The 22,214-nt window shown below is 43.4% G+C and overlaps 1 protein-coding gene across 1 annotated transcript in view; it reads left to right on the top strand.

The window, feature by feature from the left end:
- The window catches only part of PARP10 (poly(ADP-ribose) polymerase family member 10), a 189,137-nt gene that overhangs the window by 92,969 nt on the left and 73,954 nt on the right, over positions 1–22,214 (top strand). The window contains exon 3 of the mRNA XM_053715995.1: positions 4,186–4,285. Within this exon, the coding sequence (XP_053571970.1) occupies positions 4,186–4,285 (100 nt within the window). The remainder of the gene's footprint in view (positions 1–4,185; positions 4,286–22,214) is intronic.

The following is a 22,214-nucleotide window of genomic DNA, read 5'->3' as shown; positions in this document are numbered from 1 at the left end:
ACCTTGTCACTCCTTCCTCTGTGACTTCTCACCTGGTGACCCCTCACCTTGTCACTCCTTCCTCTGTGACTTCTCACCTGATGACTCCTCACCTTGTCACTCCTTCCTCTGTGACTTCTCACCTGATGACTCCTCACCTTGTCACTCCTTCCTCTGTGACTTCTCACCTGGTGACCCCTCACCTTGTCACTCCTTCCTCTGTGACTTCTCACCTGGTGACTCCTCACCTTGTCACTCCTTCCTCTGTGACTTCTCACCTGATGACCCCTCACCTTGTCACTCCTTCCTCTGTGACTTCTCACCTGGTGACCCCTCACCTTGTCACTGCTTCTGTGACTTCTCACCTTGTGACCCCTCACCTTGTAACTTTTTCCTCTGTGACTTCTCACCTGATGACTCCTCACCTTGTCACTCCTTCCTCTGTGACTTCTCACCTGGTGACCCCTCACCTTGTCACTCCTTCCTCTGTGACTTCTCACCTGGTGACTCCTCACCTTGTCACTCCTTCCTCTGTGACTTCTCACCTGATGACCCCTCACCTTGTCACTCCTTCCTCTGTGACTTCTCACCTGGTGACCCCTCACCTTGTCACTGCTTCTGTGACTTCTCACCTTGTGACCCCTCACCTTGTAACTTTTTCCTCTGTGACTTCTCACCTGATGACCCTTCACCTTGTCACTCCTTCCTCTGTGACTTCTCACCTGGTGACTCCTCACCTTGTCACTCCTTCCTTTGTGACTTCTCACCTGATGACCCCTCACCTTGTCACTCCTTCCTCTGTGACTTCTCACCTGGTGACCCCTCACCTTGTCACTCCTTCCTCTGTGACTTCTCACCTGATGACCCCTCACCTTGTCACTGCTTCTGTGACTTCTCACCTTGTGACCCCTCACCTTGTCACTTTTTCCTCTGTGACTTCTCACCTGATGACCCTTCACCTTGTCACTCCTTCCTCTGTGACTTCTCACCTGGTGACTCCTCACCTTGTCACTCCTTCCTCTGTGACTTCTCACCTGATGACCCCTCACCTTGTCACTCCTTCCTCTGTGACTTCTCACCTGGTGACTCCTCACCTTGTCACTCCTTCCTCTGTGACTTCTCACCTGATGACCCCTCACCTTGTCACTGCTTCTGTGACTTCTCACCTTGTGACCCCTCACCTTGTCACTCCTTCCTCTGTGACTTCTCACCTGATGACCCCTCACCTTGTCACTGCTTCTGTGACTTCTCACCTTGTGACCCCTCACCTTGTCACTTTTTCCTCTGTGACTTCTCACCTGATGACCCCTCACATTGTCACTCATTCCTCAGTGACTCCTCACCTGATGACCCTTCACCTTGTCACTCCTTCCTCAGTGACTCCTCACCTGATGACCGCTCACCTTGTCACTCCTTCTGTGACTTCTCACCTGATGACCCTTCACCTTGTCACTCCTACCTCTTTGACTCCTCACCTGATGACCGCTCACCTTGTCACTCCTTCCTCTGTGACTCCTAACCTGATGACCCCTCACCTTGTCACTCCTTCCTCTGTGACTCCTAACCTGATGACCCCTCACCTTGTCACTCCTTCCTCAGTGACTCCTCACCTGATGACCCTTCACCTTGTCACTCCTTCCTCAGTGACTCCTCACCTGATGACCGCTCACCTTGTCACTCCTTCTGTGACTTCTCACCTGATGACCCTTCACCTTGTAACTCCTACCTCTTTGACTCCTCACCTGATGACCGCTCACCTTGTCACTCCTTCCTCTGTGATTTCTCACCTGATGACCCCTCACCTTGTCACTCCTCCTGTGACTTCTCACTTTGTGACCCCTCACCTTGTCACTCTTTCCTCTATGAATCCTCACCTGATGACCCTCTACATTGTCACTCCTTCCTCTGTGACTTCTAACCTGATGACCCCCTCACCTTGTCAACCCTTCCTTTGGGATTTCTCACCTGATGACCCCCTCACCTTGTCACCCCTTCCTCTGTGACTTCTCACCTGATGACCCCTCACCTTGTCACCCCTTCCTCTGTGACTTCTCACCTGATGACCCCTCGCCTTGTCACTCCTTCTGTGACTTCTCACCTGATGACCCCTCACCTTGTCAACCCTTCCTCTGTGACTTCTCACCTTATGACCCCTCACCTTGTCACCCCTTCCTCTGTGACTTCTCACCTGATGACCCCTCGCCTTGTCACTCCTTCTGTGACTTCTCACCTGATGACCCCTCACCTTGTCAACCTTTCCTCTGTGACTTCTCACCTGATGACCCCTCCATTTTTTTACTCCTTGCTCTGTGACTCCTCACCTGATGACCCCTCACCTTGTCACTCCTTCTGTGACTCCTCACCTGATGACCCCTCACCTTGTCACCCCTTCTTCTGTGATTTCTCACCTGATGACCCCTTGCCTTGTCACTCCTTCCTCTGTGACTCCTCACCTGATGACCCCTCACCTTGTCAACCCTTCCTCTGTGACTTCTCACCTGATGACCCCTCACCTTGTCAACCTTTCCTCTGTGACTTCTCACCTGATGACCCCTCCATTTTTTTACTCCTTGCTCTGTGACTCCTCACCTGATGACCCCTCACCTTGTCACTCCTTCTGTGACTCCTCACCTGATGACCCCTCACCTTGTCACCCCTTCTTCTGTGATTTCTCACCTGATGACCCCTCGCCTTGTCACTCCTTCCTCTGTGACTCCTAACCTGATGACCCCCTCACCTTGTCACTCCTTTCTCTTTGACTTCTCATCTGATGACCCCTCACCTTGTCACTCCTTCCTCTGTGACTCCTTACCTGATGACCCCTCATCTGATGACCCTTCACCTTGTCACTCCTTCCTCTGTGATTTCTCACCTGATGACCCCTCACCTTGTCACTCCTTCTTTGACTTCTCGCCTGATGACCCCTCACCTTATCACTACTATCTCTGTGATTTCTCACCTGATGACCCCTCACCTTGTCACTCCTTCCTCTGTGACTCCTTACCTGATGACCCCTCACCTTGTCACTCCTTCCTCTGTGACTCCTTACCTGATGACCCCTCACCTGATGACCCTTCACCTTGTCACTCCTTCCTCTGTGATTTCTCACCTGATGACCCCTCACCTTGTCACTCCTTCTTTGACTTCTCGCCTGATGACCCCTCACCTTATCACTACTATCGCTGTGATTTCTCACCTGATGACCCCTCACCTTGTCACTACTATCTCTGTGATTTCTCACCTGATGACCCCTCACCTTGTCACTCCTTCCTCTGTGACTCCTTACCTGATGACCCCTCACCTGATGACCCTTCACCTTGTCACTCCTTCCTCTGTGATTTCTCACCTGATGACCCCTCACCTTGTCACTCCTTCTTTGACTTCTCGCCTGATGACCCCTCACCTTATCACTACTATCGCTGTGATTTCTCACCTGATGACCCCTCACCTTGTCACTCCTTCCTCTGTGACTCCTTACTTGATGACCCCTCACCTGATGACCCCTCACCTTGTCACTCCTTCCTCTGTGACTCCTTACCTGATGACCCCTCACCTGATGACCCTTCACCTTGTCACTCCTTCCTCTGTGATTTCTCACCTGATGACCCCTCACCTTGTCACTCCTTCTTTGACTTCTCGCCTGATGACCCCTCACTTTATCACTACTATCTCTGGGATTTCTCACCTGATGAACCCTCACTTTGTCACTCCTTCCTCTGTGACTTCTCACCTGATGACCCCTTACCTTGTCACTCCTTCCTCTGTGACTCCTAACCTGATGACCCCTCACCTTGTCACTCCTTCCTCTGTGACTTCTCACCTGATGACCCCTCACCTTGTCACTCCTTCTGTGACTCCTCACCTGATGACCCTTCACCTTGTCACTCCTTCTGACTTTTCACCTGATGACCCCTCACCTTGTCACTTCTATCTCTGTGATTTCTCACCTGTTGACCCCTGACCTTGTCACTCCTTCCTCTGACTTCTCACCTGATGACCCCTCACCTTGTCACTTCTATCTCTGTGACTCCTCACCTGATGACCCCTCACCTTATCACCCCTTCTTCTGTGACTTCTCACCTGATGACCCCTCACCTTGTCACTCCTTCCTTACCATGTGTCTCCTCCCCTGTGACTCTCTATACTCTATGATCATGTGACATACCTCCTATTGACCCTGAGTCACATGTAGCCCCTGTTTTACAGTATGTGGATCCTTGGAGCTATGTTCCTGATGTTTTGCCAACTAAGATAATGACAGATGAGTCACCACCACAGGAGGAGTTACTCCAGCCTGCAGATATGGGTGAGAATAACATGTAATAAATGCATTTAAGCTCACAGACTACCGGCTAACATAACCCACCTTATATCACCTAAAAGGACACTATTTCCATCACCTTGTGTGTCCTCAGCTGCTTCCATGATAAAGATCTGTAAATAAATCACAGTTCACTAATACAGCAATAAAACAAAATCATATATTCTCTAAATATAACAAATGAGCAAAAACAACATTATTTAGGGACAATATCTCATTGGGTTTCTGGATCCTCACAGGTATTAAGAAAATAGACAAACTTATTGTCCTCTTGTACCCTTCAGAGACAGTCACATAATGAGTCTGAGTGTATGTGGGCTATAATCACCGGGTTATCACCAATGTATCAGAGGTCCAATAGGGAAAAGATTCTAAAAGAACAAACAGTAATGGGAATACTATCCAAATGGCCCAGAACAATTAGATTAATGGTGCCACAAATCTAACAATACCAATAGGTTTTTTTATGAAGGCACGGGCAGACAATCGCCACCAGCAGTGTAGCAATGCCTGGTGGAACTTAACATTTCACAACAGCTCTCATTCCACCCTGCCCCACTGCAGAGACGTATTAATTAAACTGCATTTGCAGGCTACATGTACAAGTCTGCACCCCAATGGTTCTGAAGCTGCAAATGAGCCCCCAAGTAGGAAAAAATAATTCAGCTACGTGATTAAAAAAAAGGTCACCAGTTGGTCACTAAGTCAGTCAATTAGCTGATAAATCAGTAAATCCTTAAATTAGCAGACTAGACAATCTGCAGTTGGTCAGCAAGTCCATCAGTGAGCCAGTCTGTCATTTGGTCAGTAAGTCCATCAGTGACCAGTCAGCAGTTAGTCAGTAAGTTGATCAGTGAGCCAGTCTGTCATTTGGTCAGTAAGTCCATCAGTGAGCCAGTCTGTCATTTGGTCAGTAAGTCCATCAGTGACCAGTCAGCAGTCGGCCAGTAAGTCCATCAGTGAGCCAGTCTGTCATTTGGTCAGTAAGTCCATCAGTGAGCCAGTCAGTAGTTGGTCAGCAAGTCCATCAGTGAGCCAGTCTGTTATTTGGTCAGCAAGTCCATCAGTGAGCCAGCCAGTAAGTCCATCAGTGAGCCAGTCTGCCATTTGGTCAGTATGTCCATATGTGTCCAGTCAGCAGTTGGTCAGTAAGTCCATCAATGAGCCATTCAGCAGTTGGTCAGTATGTCCATCAGTGAGCCAGTTAGCAGTTAGTCAGTACGTCCATCAGTTAGCCAGTCAGCAGTTGGTCAGCAAGTCCATTACTGAGCCAGGCTGTCATTTGGTCAGTAAGTCCATCTGTGACCAGTCAGCAGTTGGTCAGTAATTCCATCAGTGAGCCATTCAGCAGTTGGTCAGTAAGTCCATCATTGAGCCAGTCAACAGTTGGTCAGCAAGTCCATCTGTGACCAGTCTGTCATTTGGTCAGTAAGTCCATCTGTGACCAATCAGCTGTTGGTCAGTAAGTCCATCAGTGAGCCAGTCTGTCATTTGATCAACAAGTCCATCTGTGACCAGTCAGCAGTTGGTCAACAAGTCCATCAGTGAGCCAGTCAGCAGTTGGTCAGCAAGTCCATCTGTGACCAAGCTGTCATTTGGTCAGTAAGTCCATCTGTGACCAATCAGCGGTTGGTCAGTAAGTCCATCTGTGACCAGTCAGCAGTTGGTCAGTAATTCCATCAGTGAGCCATTCAACAGTTGGTCAGTAAGTCCATCATTGAGCCAGTCAATTGTTGGTCAGCAAGTCCATCTGTGACCAGTCCGTCATTTGGTCAGTAAGTCCATCTGTGACCAATCATCTGTTGGTCAGTAAGTCCATCAGTGAGCCAGCCTGTCATTTGGTCAACAAGTCCATCTGTGACCAGTCAGCAGTTGGTCAACAAGTCCATCAGTGAGCCAGTCAGCAGTTGGTCAGCAAGTCCATTTGTGACCAGTCTGTCATTTGGTCAGTAAATCCATCTGTGACCAGTCTGTCATTTGGTCAGTAAATCCATCTGTGACCAGTCAGTAGTTGGTCAACAAGTCCATCAGTGAGCCAGTCTGTCATTTGGTCAGTAAGTCCAGCAATGAGCCATTCAGCAGTTGGTCAGTAAGTCCATCAGTGAGCCAGTCTGTCATTTGGTCAGTAAGTCCATCAATGAGCCATTCAGCAGTTGGTCAGTAAGTCCATTAGTGAGCCTGTCTTTTGGTCAGTAAGTCCATCCGTGAGCCAGTCAGCAGTTGGTCAGCAAGTCCATCGGTGAGCCAGTCTGTCATTTGGTCAGTAAGTCCATCTGTGATTAGTCAGCAGTTAGTCAGTAAGTCCATCAGTGAACCTGTTTGTCATTTGGTCAGTAAGTACATCACCAGTCAGTAAGTACAGACACCAGTCAGCAGTTGGTCAGTAAGTCCATCAGTGAGCCTAAGTAATTCCATCAGTGAGCCATTCAGCAGTTGGTCAGTAAGTCCATCAGTGAGCCATTCAGCAGTTGGTCAGTAAGTCCATCAGTGAGCCATTCAGCAGTTGGTCAGTAAGTCTATCAGTGAGCCTAAGTAAGTCCATCAGTGAGCCTGTCTGTCATTTGGTCAGTAAGAGAGCAGGATAGTGCACTGTACACAATTAAAAAACAAAGTTGACTGTCTAGGAAAAAACATCTTTCCCTGCCTAAGCTTATACCCAGGAATAATTTCACAGTTCTTTATTTTCTTAAATTCAAAGATTCAAATAACAAATTCTCTATCCTTACATTTTCATCATACCCCCACAACCAACCACTAAAGATGTTTGTTAGATTACAGTGAGACCCAGGTGTGGTTGTTACTGCTTTTTAATCATGTTTTCTTTCAATGGCATGGAGAGTCCACAAATCCATTCTAATTACAAGTGGGAATTCAACTCCTGGCCACCAGTAGGAGATAACAAAATGTATGCTTAACTGATAAATTTCTTTCTTTCATGTAATTGACAAGAGTCCATGAGCTAGTGACGTATGGGATATACAATCCTACCAGGAGGGGCAAAGTTTCCCAAACCTCAAAATGCCTATGGGCCCGTGTTTCTGGCGAACCTGCTGGCTCAACGGAAACAGCAGTTATGAAGCAGCGGTCACAAAGACCGCTGCTCCATAACCTGTCCGTCTGCTCTGAGCAGACGGACAGACATCGCCAGAAATCAACCCGATCGGGTTGATTGACACCCCCTGCTGGCGGCCCATTGGCCGTGAGTCTGCAGGGGGCAACGTATTGCTCGCCGTATTCAGCGAGGTCTGGCGGACCTGATCCGCACTGTCGGATCAGGTCATCTCCTACCTCCCTTTTCAGATAGACGATATACTCTCATATTCCATTAGCTCTACTGATAACTGTTTCAGTACTGGTTTGGCTATATGCTATATGTGGATGGGTGTCTTTGGGTAGGTATGTTTTTATTACTTAAGACACCTCAGCTATGGTTTGGCACTTTATGCATTTATATAAAGTTATAAATATATGTATTGTACTTATATTTGCCATGATTCAGGTTTCAGTATAAGTCCTTTTGCAGATTGTCAGTTTCATATTTGGGAAAAAACATACGGCTAGATTACGAGTTTTGTGTTATGAGTGAAAAAGTTTCATAACGATGCTTTTTCACTACCGCCGGTATTACGAGTTTTGCAGGTATATCTGTACCGCACACTTTTTTGGCCGTAACGCAACGTAACTACCGCAGCTTTCAAAAAGTCCTTTTTCAATGGAACTTCCATAGCGCCGGTATTACGAGTTTGCCTGGGAGGCCAAAAAGTGAGCGGTACAGCTTATAACTACAAGATCCGTACCGTAAACTGAAAGTCAGTAGATATGAGTTTTACGCTACAAAACTGTAGCATAAAACTCATAACTAAAGTGCTAAAAAGTACACTAACACCCATAAACTACCTATTAACCCCTAAACCGAGGCCCTCCCGCATCGCAAATACTATAATAGAATTATTAATCTGCCGCTCCGGACATCACCGCCACTATAATAAACATATTAACCCCTAAACCACCGTAACCCTCGCATCGCAAACGCTAGTTAAATATTATTAACCCTTAATCTGCTGTCCCTAACATCGCTGCAACCTACATTACTGTTATTAACCCCTAATCTGCTGCCCCCAAAATCGCCGCCACTATACTAAAGTTATTAACCCCTAAACCTAAGTCTAACCCTAACACCCACTAACTTTAACATAATTAAAATAAATCTAAATAAAAATTAGAATTAATACCTAAATAATTCCTATTTAAAACTAAATACTTACCTGTAAAATAAAACCTAAGCTAGTTACAATATAACTAATAGTTACATTGTAGCTAGCTTAGGGTTTATTTTTATTTCACAGGTAAGTTTGTATTTTTTTTAACTAAATTGATTAGTTAGTAAATAGTAATTAACTGTTTACTAACTACCTAGTTAAAATAAATACAAATACACCTGTAAAATAAAACCTAACCTGTCTTACACTAACACCTAACCTTACACTACAATTAAATAAATTACATTAATTAAATACAATTAACTAAATTACAAAAAAAATAAACACTAAATTACACAAAATAAAAAAGAAATGATCAAATATTTAAACTAATTACACCTAATCTAATAGCCCTATCAAAATAAAAAGCCCCCCCAAAATAATAAAACCCCTAGCCTAAACTAAACTGCCAATAGCCATTAAAATGGCCTTTTGCAGGGCATTGCCCCAAAGAAATCAGCTCTTTTACCTGTAAAAAAAATAAATACAAATAACCCCCAACAGTAAAACCCACCACCCATACACCCAAACCCCACAAATAAAAAACTACCTAAAAAACCTAAGCTCCCCATTGCCCTGAAAATGTCATTTGGATGGGCATTGCCCTTAAAAGGGCATTTAGCTCTTTTTCAGGGGGTTAGTGTTAGGTTTTTTTAAGGGTTTATTGGGTGTTTTTTTTTTCTAGCTTAGGGTTTGGGCAATGCCCATACAAATGACCTTTTCAGGGCAATGGGGAGCTTACTTTTTTTAGTTAGGTTTTTATTTGGGGGGTTTGGTTGTGTGGGTGGTGGGTTTTACTGTTGGGGGGTGTTTGTATATTTTTTTACAGGTAAAAGAGCTGATTTCTTTGGGGCAATGCCCCGCAAAAGGCCCTTTTAATGTCTATTGGCAGTTTAGTTTAGGCTAGAGGTTTTTTATTTGGGGGGGGGGGGGGTTATTTTGATAGGGCTATTAGATTAGGTGTAATTAGTTTAAATATTTGATCATTTCTTTTTTATTCTGTGTAATTTAGTGTTTAGATTTTTTTTTTTTTTGTTAATTATATTTCATTAATGTAATTGATTTAGTTGTAGTGTAAGGTTAGGTGTTAGTGTAAGACAGGTTAGGTTTTATTTTACAGGTAAGTTTGTATTTATTTTAGCTAGGTAGTTAGTAAATAGTTAATAACTATTTACTAACTAGTCTACCTAGTTAAAATAAATACAAACTTACCTGTGAAATAAAAAAAAAAAACTAAGATAGATACAATGTAACTATTAGTTATATTGTAACTAGCTTAGGGTTTATTTTATAGGTAAGTATTTAGTTTTAAATAGGAATTATTTAGGTAATAATAATAATTTTTATTTAGATTTATTTTAATTATGTTAAAGTTAGTGGTGTTAGGGTTAAGGTTACGTTAGGGTTAGATTTAGGGTTAGGTTTAGGGGTTAATAACTTTAGTATAGTGGCGAGGACGTTGGGGGCGGCAGATTAGGGGTTAATAAGTGTAATGTAGGTGTCAGCGATGTTAGGGGCGGCAGATTAGGGGTGTTTAGACTCTGGGTTCATGTTAGGGTGTTAGGTGTAAACATAACTTTTGTTTCCCCATAGGAACCAATGGGGCTGCGTTATGGAGCTTTAAGCTCCTTTATTGCAGATGTTAGACTTTTTTTTAGCCGGCTCTCCCCATTGATGTCTATGGGGAAATCGTGCACGAGCGCGTAAAACCAGCTCAAAGCAGCGCTGGTATTTGGGTGCGGTATGGAGCTCAATGTTGCCATATTGCCTGCTAACGCTGGGTTTTTGCAAACCTGTAATAGCAGCGCTATAGGGAGGTGAGCGGTGGAAATAACTTGCAAGTTAGCACCGAGCCGCTTATAACTCAAAACTCGTAATGTTGCCGATATTTAGGAGAATATTTTTCTTACCTGGGGTTTAGTCTTTTTTCAATCGACTGCTTTTTTATTAAATTTTGCAGGCAAAATGAGGCTCGAGATGGCACAAAATGCCAACGTTTATTGCATCATTCTTGGTGCAAGAATATTTTTGGCGCGAAGGTACGTCCGATGATGCAAATTCGTCATTTCCCGATGTTGTTGGTGCCAAACAATTTCATTATTTAAAACCCCATTCCTATTTGCCTCTTGCCTTTTTCTCTATCAGAGGGCTATGCTGTTTGCATTTTTTTCCCATTCCTGAAACTGCCGTATAAGGAAATTGATAATTTTGCTTTATATGTTGTTTTCTTTCTAATGACACCATGATTCCATGGATTATCATCCTTACTTGTGGGATTTCACCTCCTGGTCAGCAGGAGGAGGCAAAGAGCAGCACAGCAGAGCTGTTAAATAGCTCCTCCCCTCCCTCCCACACCAGTCATTCTCTTTGCCTACGTTAGTGATAGGAAGAGGTAAAGTGAGGTGTTAGTATGGATTCTTCAATCAAGAGTTTATTATTTTTAAGTGGTACAAGATTGTGCTGCTTTGTCCTAGGGTATAGCCGTAGTCCATATCAGTCTCCACTTTCAGTAGAGCAGTGGTGGCTTTAGCGCAATGGGAACTTGTGGGACATAATTCTCACTGCGCCTCCCATGTAATTTATGCTGCCCTAACTCTGAAAGCCTGAGTGAATTACTCAGTCTTTATTTCTTTCCACGGGTCTATGTGAGGGAGAGGACCTCTCAAACCTGGTGAGCTGCTTTGCTGTCGGGCAGATTTGCGAGGTAAGTGCTGACTTTATTATTTCTGGGAAGGAGAAAGACACTAATATAGAAGGCACTTTATTTTAAAAAGGGACAATTAAACTCTCTTATACTGGAGAGGACTCATTTGACAGCCGTTTATGTAGGCAGTGGAGCGGAGAAAAGACTGCTTGGTAATTACTCTCTGGTGGTTCCACTACTCCCGGCGGTTAAACTTTAACAAAATGCCGACCGGGAGATTGTTGTTTTTGGGGACGCCCATGAGGGGCAGAGCTATGTGAGGCGGCAAGCTGCATTGCTCACCACTTTTCTTCACTTCCGAGTGCGGAGGAAGAGAATTTCAGAGTCTGTCTAGAAACGCATGATTTTCTGAAAGCATGTGTTTCTAGGACCGGAGAACGGCTCATTTTGTCTGCTGCTGAAGTCCAGATCGTTTATTTAGTAAAGGTATTGACAAAGTTCCGGTGTACCAGGTCAGGTAGGCTCCTCAGCAAAGAATCTGAGGTGTAGAGGTGATCTATTATTGTTATTTAGCACATTTCCTCATTCTGCAGACTAAAGTAAAAAAGTTACGGTTTAACATTTAAAGGGACAGTAAATTTTTTATTAAAAAATTAAGGTTATTATTTGTTAATTTGATCCATTGTGAGTCAGAATGGACCAAGAGGCTTTGCAAAATGTCACTTGTTCTTTGTGTTTTGATGCCAATGTGGAACCACCAATCCCTTTCTGTTCCTCATGTATTGAGAGGACTTTATATTATAGGGATAGACTTTTTTTCTGAGCCATCATTTTCCAAGGTGGATGCTGTTCAGGAATCTAATGACAATGTTCAATATATGCCGTAGCTTTCTCCTCAAGCGTCCCAACTTGTATCGCCCACACATGGGGTGCCCTGCGCTTCCTCTCTAACTCCTCGAGTTACGTCGCAAGACATCGCTTCTCTCATGTCCTCTGCGGTTTCTGATGCGTTGCCTGCTTTTCCCATGCTGCAGGGAAAGCGCAAGAGGAAAAGTAAACATTCAGTACTGACACAGTTGTTGCTATTTTGGATGCCCCCTCCCAGAAGCCTGAGGAGGAAGATCTTTCGGTAGCATCTGAGGGGAAAATCTCAGATTCTGACAGTGTAATTCCCCCTGCTGATACAGAAGTTGTATCCTTCAGGTTTAAGCTAGAGCACCTCCGTCTGTTACTTAATGAGGTTTTAGCTACATTAGATGACACCGACACTATGGTCGTAGTTAATCCTAAGAAATCCAGTAAGCTAAACAAATATTTTGATGTACCTTCCTCGGTAGTGCTTTTTCCAGTACCGGACTGAGCTTCTGAGATCATTGCTAAGGAATGGAAGAGAGCGGGTATCCCTTTTTCTCCATCTCCTATATTTAAAAAGATGTTTCCCATAGCGGACTCTATCAAGAAGGCTTGGCAAACAGTACCCAAGGTGGAAGGAGCTATTTCCACTCTATCCAAGAGAACTACTATCCCCATAGAGGATAGTTGTGCCTTTAAAGATCCTATGGACAAAAAATTAGAGGGGTTACTCAAGAAGATGTATGTACACCAAGGTTTACAATGGCAACCTGCTGTGTGCATTGCTACCGTCACTAGTGCAGAGGCATATTGGTTTGATGTGTTGTCTGATGCTATTAGGACAGACACCCCCTTGATGAGATCCAGGATAGGATAAAAGCCCTTAAGTTGGCTAATTCCTTTATTACTGATGCTTCCCTACAGGTTATCAAATTGGGAGCAAAGATTTCAGGTTTTGCTGTACTAGCCCGCAGAGCTTTATGGCTAAAACCTTGGTCTGCGGATGTGTCATCTAAGTCTAAACTTTTAGTGATTCCTTACAAGGGAAAGACCTTGTTTGGACCAGGTTTGACGGAAATAATCTCTGATATTACGGGAGGAAAGGGTCATCTTCTCCCTCAGGATAAGAGAAACAAACAAAAGGGACGTCAGAGTAATTTTCATTCCTTTCGAAATTTCAAGGGAAACTCTTCCGTTTCCTCTTCCAAGCAACAGCAGTCTAAACCTTCCTGGAGATCCAATCAGTCTTGGAACAAGGAAAAACAATCCAAAAAGCCTGCTATTGAATCTAAGACAGCATGAAGGGCCTTCCCCTGATCCGGGACCGGATCTTGTGGGGGGGCAGGCTTTCCTTCTTCGCTCAGGCTTGGGTTTGAGACGTTCAGGATCCCTGGGCAGTGGACATAGTGTCCCAGGGATACAAACTAAAGTTCAAGAATTTTCCTCCCAGAGGCAGGTTTCTGCTTTCAAGATTATCTGTAGACCAGACAAAAAGAGAGGCGTTCTTACACTGTGTACGGGACCTCTCCAACCTGGGAGTGATAGTTTCTGTTCCGATGCAGGAACGGGGTCTGGGGTTTTATTCCAATCTGTTTGTGGTTCCCAAAAAGGAGGGAACCTTCAGACCAATTTAGATCTCAAGAGTCTAAACAAATTTCTCAGAGTACCGTCCTTCAAGATGGAAACTATTCGTTCCATTCTTCCTTTGGTCCAAGAGGGTCAATTTATGACAACGGTGGATTTAAAGGACATGTACCTGCATGTTCCCATTCACAGGGATCATCACAAGTTTCTAAAGTTTGCATTTCTAGACAAACACTTCCAATTCGTGGTTCTTCCTTTCGGCCTTGCCACAGCTCCCAGAATTTTCTCAAAAGGTTCTGGGATCCCTGTTGGCGGTGCTCCGATTACAGGCATTGCAGTGGCGCCCTATCTGGACGACATTCTGGTCCAGGCGCCATCCTTTCATCAAGCAAGGTCCCACACGGAAATGTTGTTATCTTTTCTGCAATCTCACGGATGGAAGGTAAATTTGGAAAAGAGCTCCTTAGTTCCAAATACAAGGGTAACTTTCTTGGGAACCATAATAGATTCCCTATAAATGAAGATTTTTCTGACAGAACTCAGGAAATCAAAGATTTTCAATTCTTGCCTAGCACTTTAGTCCACTCCTCGGCCATCAGTGGCTCAGTGTATGGAGGTAATCATGCTGATGGTGGCAGCAATGGACATCATCCCTTTCGCTCATTTCCACCTCAGACCTCTGCAGTTAAACATGCTCAGTCAATGGAATGGAGATTATGCGGATTTGTCTCCACGAATACGGCTGGAGCAGGAGACAAGGGATTCTCTTCTTTGGTGGTTGTCTCAGGATCATCTCTCCCAGGGAACCTGCTTTCGTAGACCCTCCTGGGTGATTGTGACAACAGACGCCAGCATTCTAGGATGGGGAGCAGTCTGGGACTCTCTAAAGGCTCAGGAAAATTGGACTCAGTCAGAGTCAGTTCTGCCCATAAACATTCTGGAGCTGAGAGCAATCTTCAATGCTCTTCTGGCCTGGCCCCAGTTAGCCTCGGCCCGGTTCATCAGGTTCCAGTCGGACAACATAACTTCAGTGGCTTACATCAATCATCAGGGAGGGACGCAGAGTTCCTTAGCCATGACAGAGGTAGCCAAGATAATTCAGTGTGCGGAGACCCACAATTGCTGTCTGTCGGCGATCCACATCCCAGGGGTGGACAACTGGGAGGCGGACTTCCTGAGCAGACAGACCTTTCACCCGGGGGAGTGGGAACTCCATCCGGAAGTGTTTTCCAGCCTGATTCTCAAATGGGGTCAGCCGGAATTGGATCTCATGGCATCTCAGCAGAAATCCAAGCTTCCGAGGTACGGATGGAGGTCAAGGAACCCTCAGGCAGTACTGATAGACGCTCTGGCGGTACCTTGGAATTTCAGTCTTGCATTCCTATTTCCTCCGTTTGCTCTTCTTCTCTGGTCATTGCTCAAATCAAGCAGCAGAGGGCGTTGGTGATCCTCATTGCACCGGCTTGGCCTCGCAGGATTTGGTATGCAGACCTGGTGGAAATGTCATCTCTTCCACCTTGGAGACTTCCGTGGCGGAAGGACCTTCTACTTCAAGGGCCATTTCTCTGAAGCTGACCGCTTGGAGATTGAACGCTTAATTTTATCCAAGTGGGGATTTTCAGATTCGGTCATATAGACCATGATTCAGGCTCGTAAACCTGTGACTAGACAGATTTACCACAAGATATGGCGTAAATATATATATTGGTGTGAATCCAAGGGCTACTCTTGGAGTAGAGTTAGGATTCCTAGAATTCTGTCATTTCTCCAAGAAGGTTTGAAGAAAGAATTATCGGCAAGTTCCCTAAAGGGTCAAATATCTGCCTTGTCCATTTTTGTTACATTTTTTGTTACATAAACGTCTGGCAGACGTTCCAGACGTGCAGTCGTTTTGTCGTTTTGTCAGGCCTCGGTCAGGATCAGGCCTGTGTTCAAACCAGTTACTCCTCCCTGGAGTCTTAATTTAGTTCTTAAGGTTCTCCATGGGGCTCCGTTTGAGCCTATGCATTCCTTAGATATTAAGTTGTTATCTTGGAAAGTTTTGTTTCTTGTTGCTATTTCATCTGCTCGTAAAGTGTCAGAGCTCTCGGCAATACAGTATGAGTCACATTACCTTATTTTTCATTCGGATAAGGTAGTTTTACGTACAAGTTTCTCCCTAAAGTAGTTTCTGACCAGAACATTAATCAGGAAATTGTCGTTCCTTCATTGTGTCCTAATCCTTCTTCTCAGAAGGAACGGCTTCTGCACAATTTAGACGTGGTACGTGCTCTAAAATTTTACTTACAGGCGACTAAGGATTTTCGTCAGTCTTCTGCTTTGTTTGTGGTTTTCTCTGAAAAAACGTAAAGGACAGAAAGCTACGGCTACTTCTCTTTCTTTTTGGCTCAAGAGTATCATACGTTTTGCCTATGAAACTGCTGGACAGCAGCCTCCTGAGAGAATCACGGCTCATTCCACGAGGGCTGTTGCTTCCTCATGGGCATTCAAAAATGAAACTTCTGTGGAACAGATTAGCAAGGCTGCAACTTGGTTCTCTCTTCACACTTTTTCAAAATTCTTCAAATTTTATACTTTTGCCTTGGCTGAGGCCACTTTTGGGAGAAAGGTTCTTCAAGCAGTGGTGCCTTCCGTTTAGGCTCCCTTTCTTGTCCCTGCCGTATCATCTGTGTACTTTAGCTTGGGTATTGATTCCCAATAGTAATTAGATGATCCGTGGACTCATCGTGTCATTGGAAAGAAAACAAAATTTATGCTTACCTGATAAATTTATTTATTTCTTGACACGATTATATCTCCAGCTGTGGTATGTAATAGTTGTCATGATAAGCTTTTACATGCAGAGAATGTGCCCATCAGTAATAGTACAATGCCTGTTGTTCCTTCAACATCTAATGTACATGATATGAGATGAATCCTATAGAGGCAAGGATAAAAAAGAGGCGCTACATAGGGTAATAACGTTTGTAGACCACACAGACGATAACAAAGACGTCCCCCCTTAAGAATGGCTACTCACAAACACGGCGACACATCAGGAGTGCTCCACTGAGCAATACGGGACCAATACAGTCGCCCGAAAGACTCGAGGCAAAAACGCCCACACACCAGCGTCAAATGACGTGAAGGGGAGCACCAAAAGCCACAGTAGAGATTCCTCAAGGAATAGCAGTGATCCGGATAACAGTGAGCCCAAAGGTTAGGGGGTAACAGACAGGATCCAACAAGGTGGATGCAATTAGTTCATAAGATCGTATATACTATAAATATAAGGTGACAGAGCAAGTAGTATTAAAAGTGCAAACTTGATTTGGCACACTAAAAGTACAGCAACGTGTTTCTCAGCATAGGAAGATGCCGTTTCATCAGGCTGTAAAGATAAAAAATGAACTACTTGCTCTATTTAAAAGACATGTTAGTCAATCGTGGGGCCGTATCAATACACACCCCTCTTATGTCATGATGTATAATGACTCGTGAGAAAATCCTCACAGATGGAATCACTTAAACAATGGGAAGTGTGTAATGAGACGCTAACCACGACAGGGCAGCATAATAAGTAAAATATGCTATACTAAACCTAGTAAAGGAATACTAAAATATACATAAGAGACTGTATGGACCAAAACAAAATATATATACACATAATGTGAACTGATGGATCGCATACATGTCAGTTTGATAAACATATATAAATATAACATCTGCATCTAACCTTGTTGGAACATTCAATAGTAAAATTGGGAGTGCATAAGGACATAACAAATATATTTTATCACTCAGTTTATAACAAATGACAGACCCGTCACAACTCGCCCAATAGAGACCAAAATTCAACACCTACAAGGGGTGTGTGGCCTGTAAAATATTAGATAGTACATCACCATATCTATTGTACTAAATAAGAATACATAGGTAAGTGAGGAGGGTGTATGAAAAACTTACTACTCTATAGGGTGGCATGAAATTGGTACGGCTTAGTAACATATAGCTACATAACTAACTCATTTAGGAACCTATACTCTCTAAACTAAGCTATATGGTTCCTCTAATAACACAATATGATATACTGTATATATATATGTCCATTATGAGACTGTTATGTATATATTACTACTAATATATTATCCATGGGGAATAAATCTAACCCCAGGAATAAATGATAGAAATACAGAAAAAGACCATAACAGACTGTAAGCCAAAATGATTGAATTTTGGTCTCTATTGGGCGAGTTGTGACGGGTCTGTGATTTGTTATAAACTGAGTGATAAAATATATTTATTATGTCCTTATGTACTCCCAATTTTACTATTGAATGTTCCAACAAGGTTAGATGTTATATTTATATATGTTTATCAAACTGACATGTATGCGATCCATCAGTTCACATTATGGCCTCTAGTTATCAAGTTGTCTACTTACCTGCATTCGCTGGCCCCAATACGCTCGCCTAACATCGGCGCCGCAGACCTGAATACGTTTGCCAAATTTATCAAGAAAGCTGTCAAAAAGCCACGCACCAAGTACGGTGCGATGAGCAACGGACTGTTGTTAACTGACGGTCATCGATCTCGCTGCTCATCGGCTTATTCGCAGCTTTCTTGCTAGCCTGTCACTAAGCACCCACACTATACTGTTATACCCCCTAAACCGCTGCTCCCGGACCCCGCCACAACTATAATAAACTTATTAACCCCCAAACCGCCGCTCCCGCCGCAACGATAATAAACTTATTAACTCCTAAACCGCCGCTCCCGGACCCCGCCGCAACTCTAATAGATATATTAACCCCTAAACCGCCACTCCTGGACCCCACCACAACTATAATAAATATATTAACCCCTAAACCGCCGCTCCCAGACCCCGCCGCCACCTACATTATACTTATTAAACCCTAATCTGCCGCCCCCTATACCGCCGCCACCTACATAAAGTTAGTAACCCCTATCCTGCCGATCCCGGACCCCGCCACAAATAAATTAAATGTTTAACCCCTAATCCGCCGCTCCCGGAGCCGAACGCCACCTACATTATATATATATTAACCCCTATCCTGCCCCCCTACACCGCCGCCACCTACCCACCTACATTGTATCTATTAACCCCTAAGTCTAACCCTAACACCCCCCTAACTTAAATATTATTTAAATTAATCTAAATAACTATTCCTATAAATAAATAAATTATTCCTATTTAAAACTAAATACCTGTAAAATAAACCCTAAGATAGCTACAATATAACTAATAATTATATTGTAGCTATTTTAGGATTTATTTTTATTTTACAGGCAACTTTGTATTTATTTTAACTAGGTACAATAGCTATTAAATAGTTAACTATTTAATAGCTACCTAGTTAAAATAATTACCTGTAAAATAAATCCTAACCTAAGTTACAATTACACCTAACACTACACTACAATTAAATAAATTAATTAAATACAATTACCTACAATTATATAAAAATAACTAAAATTAACTAAAGTACAAAAAAACCCACTCTAAATTACAGAAAATAAAAACAAATTACAAGAAGTTTAAACTAATTACACCTAATCTAAGCCCCCTAATAAAATAAAAAATCCCCCCAAACTAATAAAATTCCCTACCCTATACTAAATTACAAATAGCCCTTAAAAGGGCCTTTTGCGGGGCATTGCCCCAAAGTAATCAGCTCTTTTACCTGTAAAAAAAGAAATACACCCCCCCAACATTAAAACCCACCACCCACACCCAACCTTACTCTAAAACCCACCCAAACCCCTCCTTAAAAAAAAACCTAACACTACCCCATTGAAGATCACCCTACCTTGAGCCATCCTCAACAAATCCGGGCGAAGTGGTCCTCCAGATGGGCAGAAGTCTTCATCCAATCCGGCCAGAAGAGGTCCTCCAGATGGGCAGAAGTCTTCATCCAAGCGGCATCTTCTATCTTCTTCCTTCGGACGAGGAGTGGCACCATCTTGAAGACATCCGACGTGGAGCATCCATCGATCCCGACGACTAAACAACGAATGACGGTTCCTTTAAATGACGTCATCCAAGATGGCGTCCCTTGAATTCCGATTGGCTGATAGGATTCTTTCAGCCAATCGGAATTAAGGTAGGAAAAATCCGATTCGCTGATGAAATCAGCCAATCGGATTGACCTTGCATTCTATTGGCTGTTCCGATCAGCCAATAGAATGCAAGGTCAATCCTATTGGCTGATTGGATCAGCCAATCGGATTGAACTTCAGTCCGATTGGCTGATTTCATCAGCCAATCAGATTTTCCTACCTTAATTCCGATTGGCTGATAGAATCCTATAAGCCAATCGGAATTCAAGGGACGCCATCTTGGATGACGTCATTTAAAGGAACCGTCATTCGTCGTTTAGTCGCCGGGATCGATGGATGCTCCGCGTCGGATGTCTTCAAGATGGTGCCGCTCCTCGTCTGATGGAAGAAGATATAAGATGCCGCTTGGATGAAGACTTCTGCCCATCTGGAGGACCTCCTCTGGCCGGATTGGATGAAGACTTCTACCCATCTAGAGGACCACTTCCCCGGATTCGTTGAGGACTTAGGCCCGGCTGAGTGAAGACGGCTCAAGGTAGGGTGATCTTCATTGGGGTAGTGTTAGGTTTTTTTAGGGGGGTTTGGGTGGGTTTTAGAGTAATGTTGGGTGTGGGTGGTGGGTATTAATGTGGGGGGTGTATTTCTTTTTTTACAGGTAAAAGAGCTGATTACTTTGGGGCAATGCCCCGCAAAAAGCCCTTTTAAGGGCTATTTGTAATTTAGTATAGGGTAGGGAATTTTATTATTTTGGGGGGATTTTTTATTTTATTAGGGGGCTTAGATTAGGTGTAATTAGTTTAAAATTCTTGTAATTTTTTTTATTTTCTGTAATTTAGAGTTTGGTTTTTTTTTGTACTTTAGTTAATTTTAGTTATTTTTATTTAATTGTAGGTAATTGTATTTAATTAATTTAATTTATTTAATTGTAGTATAGTGTTAGGTGTAATTGTAACTTAGGTTAGGATTTATTTTACAGCTACTTTTGTATTTAATTTAGCTAGGTAGTTATTAAATAGTTAATAACTATTTAATAACTATTGTACCTAGTTAAAATAAATACAAACTTGCCTGTAAAATAAAAATAAACCCTAAGCTGGCTACAATTTAACTATTAGTTATATTGTAGCTATCTTAGGGTTTATTTTATAGGTAAGTATTTAGTTTTAAATAGGAATAATTTATTTAATTATAGGAATATTTATTTAGATAAATTTAAATAATATTTAAGTTAGGGGGGTGTTAGGGTTAGACTTAGGTTTAGGGATTAATAGATATAATGTAGGTGTCGGCTGTGTAGGGGGGGCAGGATAGGGGTTAATAAATGTAATGTAGGTGGCGGTGGGCTCTGGGAGCGGCGGTTTAGGGGTTAAACAATTAATTTATTTGCGGCGGGGTCTGGGATCGACAGGATAGGGGTTAATAACTTTATGTAGGTGGCGGCAGGGTCCGGGGGCGGCGGTTTAGGGGTTAAACATTTTATTTAGTTGCAGCAGGGTCCGGGAGCGGCGGTTTAGGGGTTAATACGTATAATGTAGGTGGCGGCGGTGTAGGGGGGGCAGATTAGGGGTGTTTAGACTCGGGGTACATGTTAGGGTGTTAGGTGCGGACACCATAGGAATCAATGGGATATCGGGCAGCAGCGAACATGAGCTCTCGCGGCTGTCAGACTCCCATTGATTCCTATGGGATCCGCCGCCTCCAGGGCGGGGGATTGAAAACCAGGTATGCTGGGCCGGAATAGTGGCGCGCGTACCTGGTTGTTCTTTGATAACTACCAAAAGTAGTCTGATTGTGCCGAACTTGTGTTCAGAACATCTGGAGTGACTTAACCATCGATCTGTGTTGGACTGAGTCCGGCGGATCGTATGTTACGTCACTATATTCTACTTTTGCCGGTCTGTAGGGCTTGATAACTACAGCGAATCAGCCTCGCCACAAATACGCTGCGGAATTCCAGCGTATTTGCGGTTGACGGCTTGATAAATAGAGGCCTATGTGTATATATATTTTGTTTTGGTCCATACAGTCTCTTATGTATATTTTAGTATTCCTTTACTATGTTTATTATAGCATATTTTACTTATTATGCTGCCCTGTCGTGGTTAGCGTCTCATTACACACTTCCCATTGTTTAAGTGATTCCATCTGTGAGGATTTTCTCACGAGTCATTATACATCATGACATAAGAGGGATGTGTATTGATACGGCCCCACGATTGGCTAACATGTCTTTTAAATAGAGCAAGTAGTTCATTTTTATCTTTACAGCCTGATGAAACGGCATCTTCCTATGCCGAGAAACGCGTTGCTGTACTTTTAGTGTGCCAAATAAAGTTTGCACTTTTAATACTACTTGCTCTGTCACCTTATATTTATAATATATACGATCTTATGAAATAATTGCATCCACCTTGTCGGATCCTGTTTGTTACCCCCTAACCTTTGGGCTTACTGTTATCCGGATCACTGCTATTCCTTGAGGAATCTCTACTGTGGCTGTTGGCGCTCCCCTTCA

The sequence above is a fragment of the Bombina bombina genome, chromosome 5 (genome assembly GCF_027579735.1).
Source record: "Bombina bombina isolate aBomBom1 chromosome 5, aBomBom1.pri, whole genome shotgun sequence".
NCBI classification, from domain to species: Eukaryota; Metazoa; Chordata; class Amphibia; order Anura; family Bombinatoridae; genus Bombina; species Bombina bombina.
This window is presented reverse-complemented; position numbering and strand designations above follow the sequence as displayed.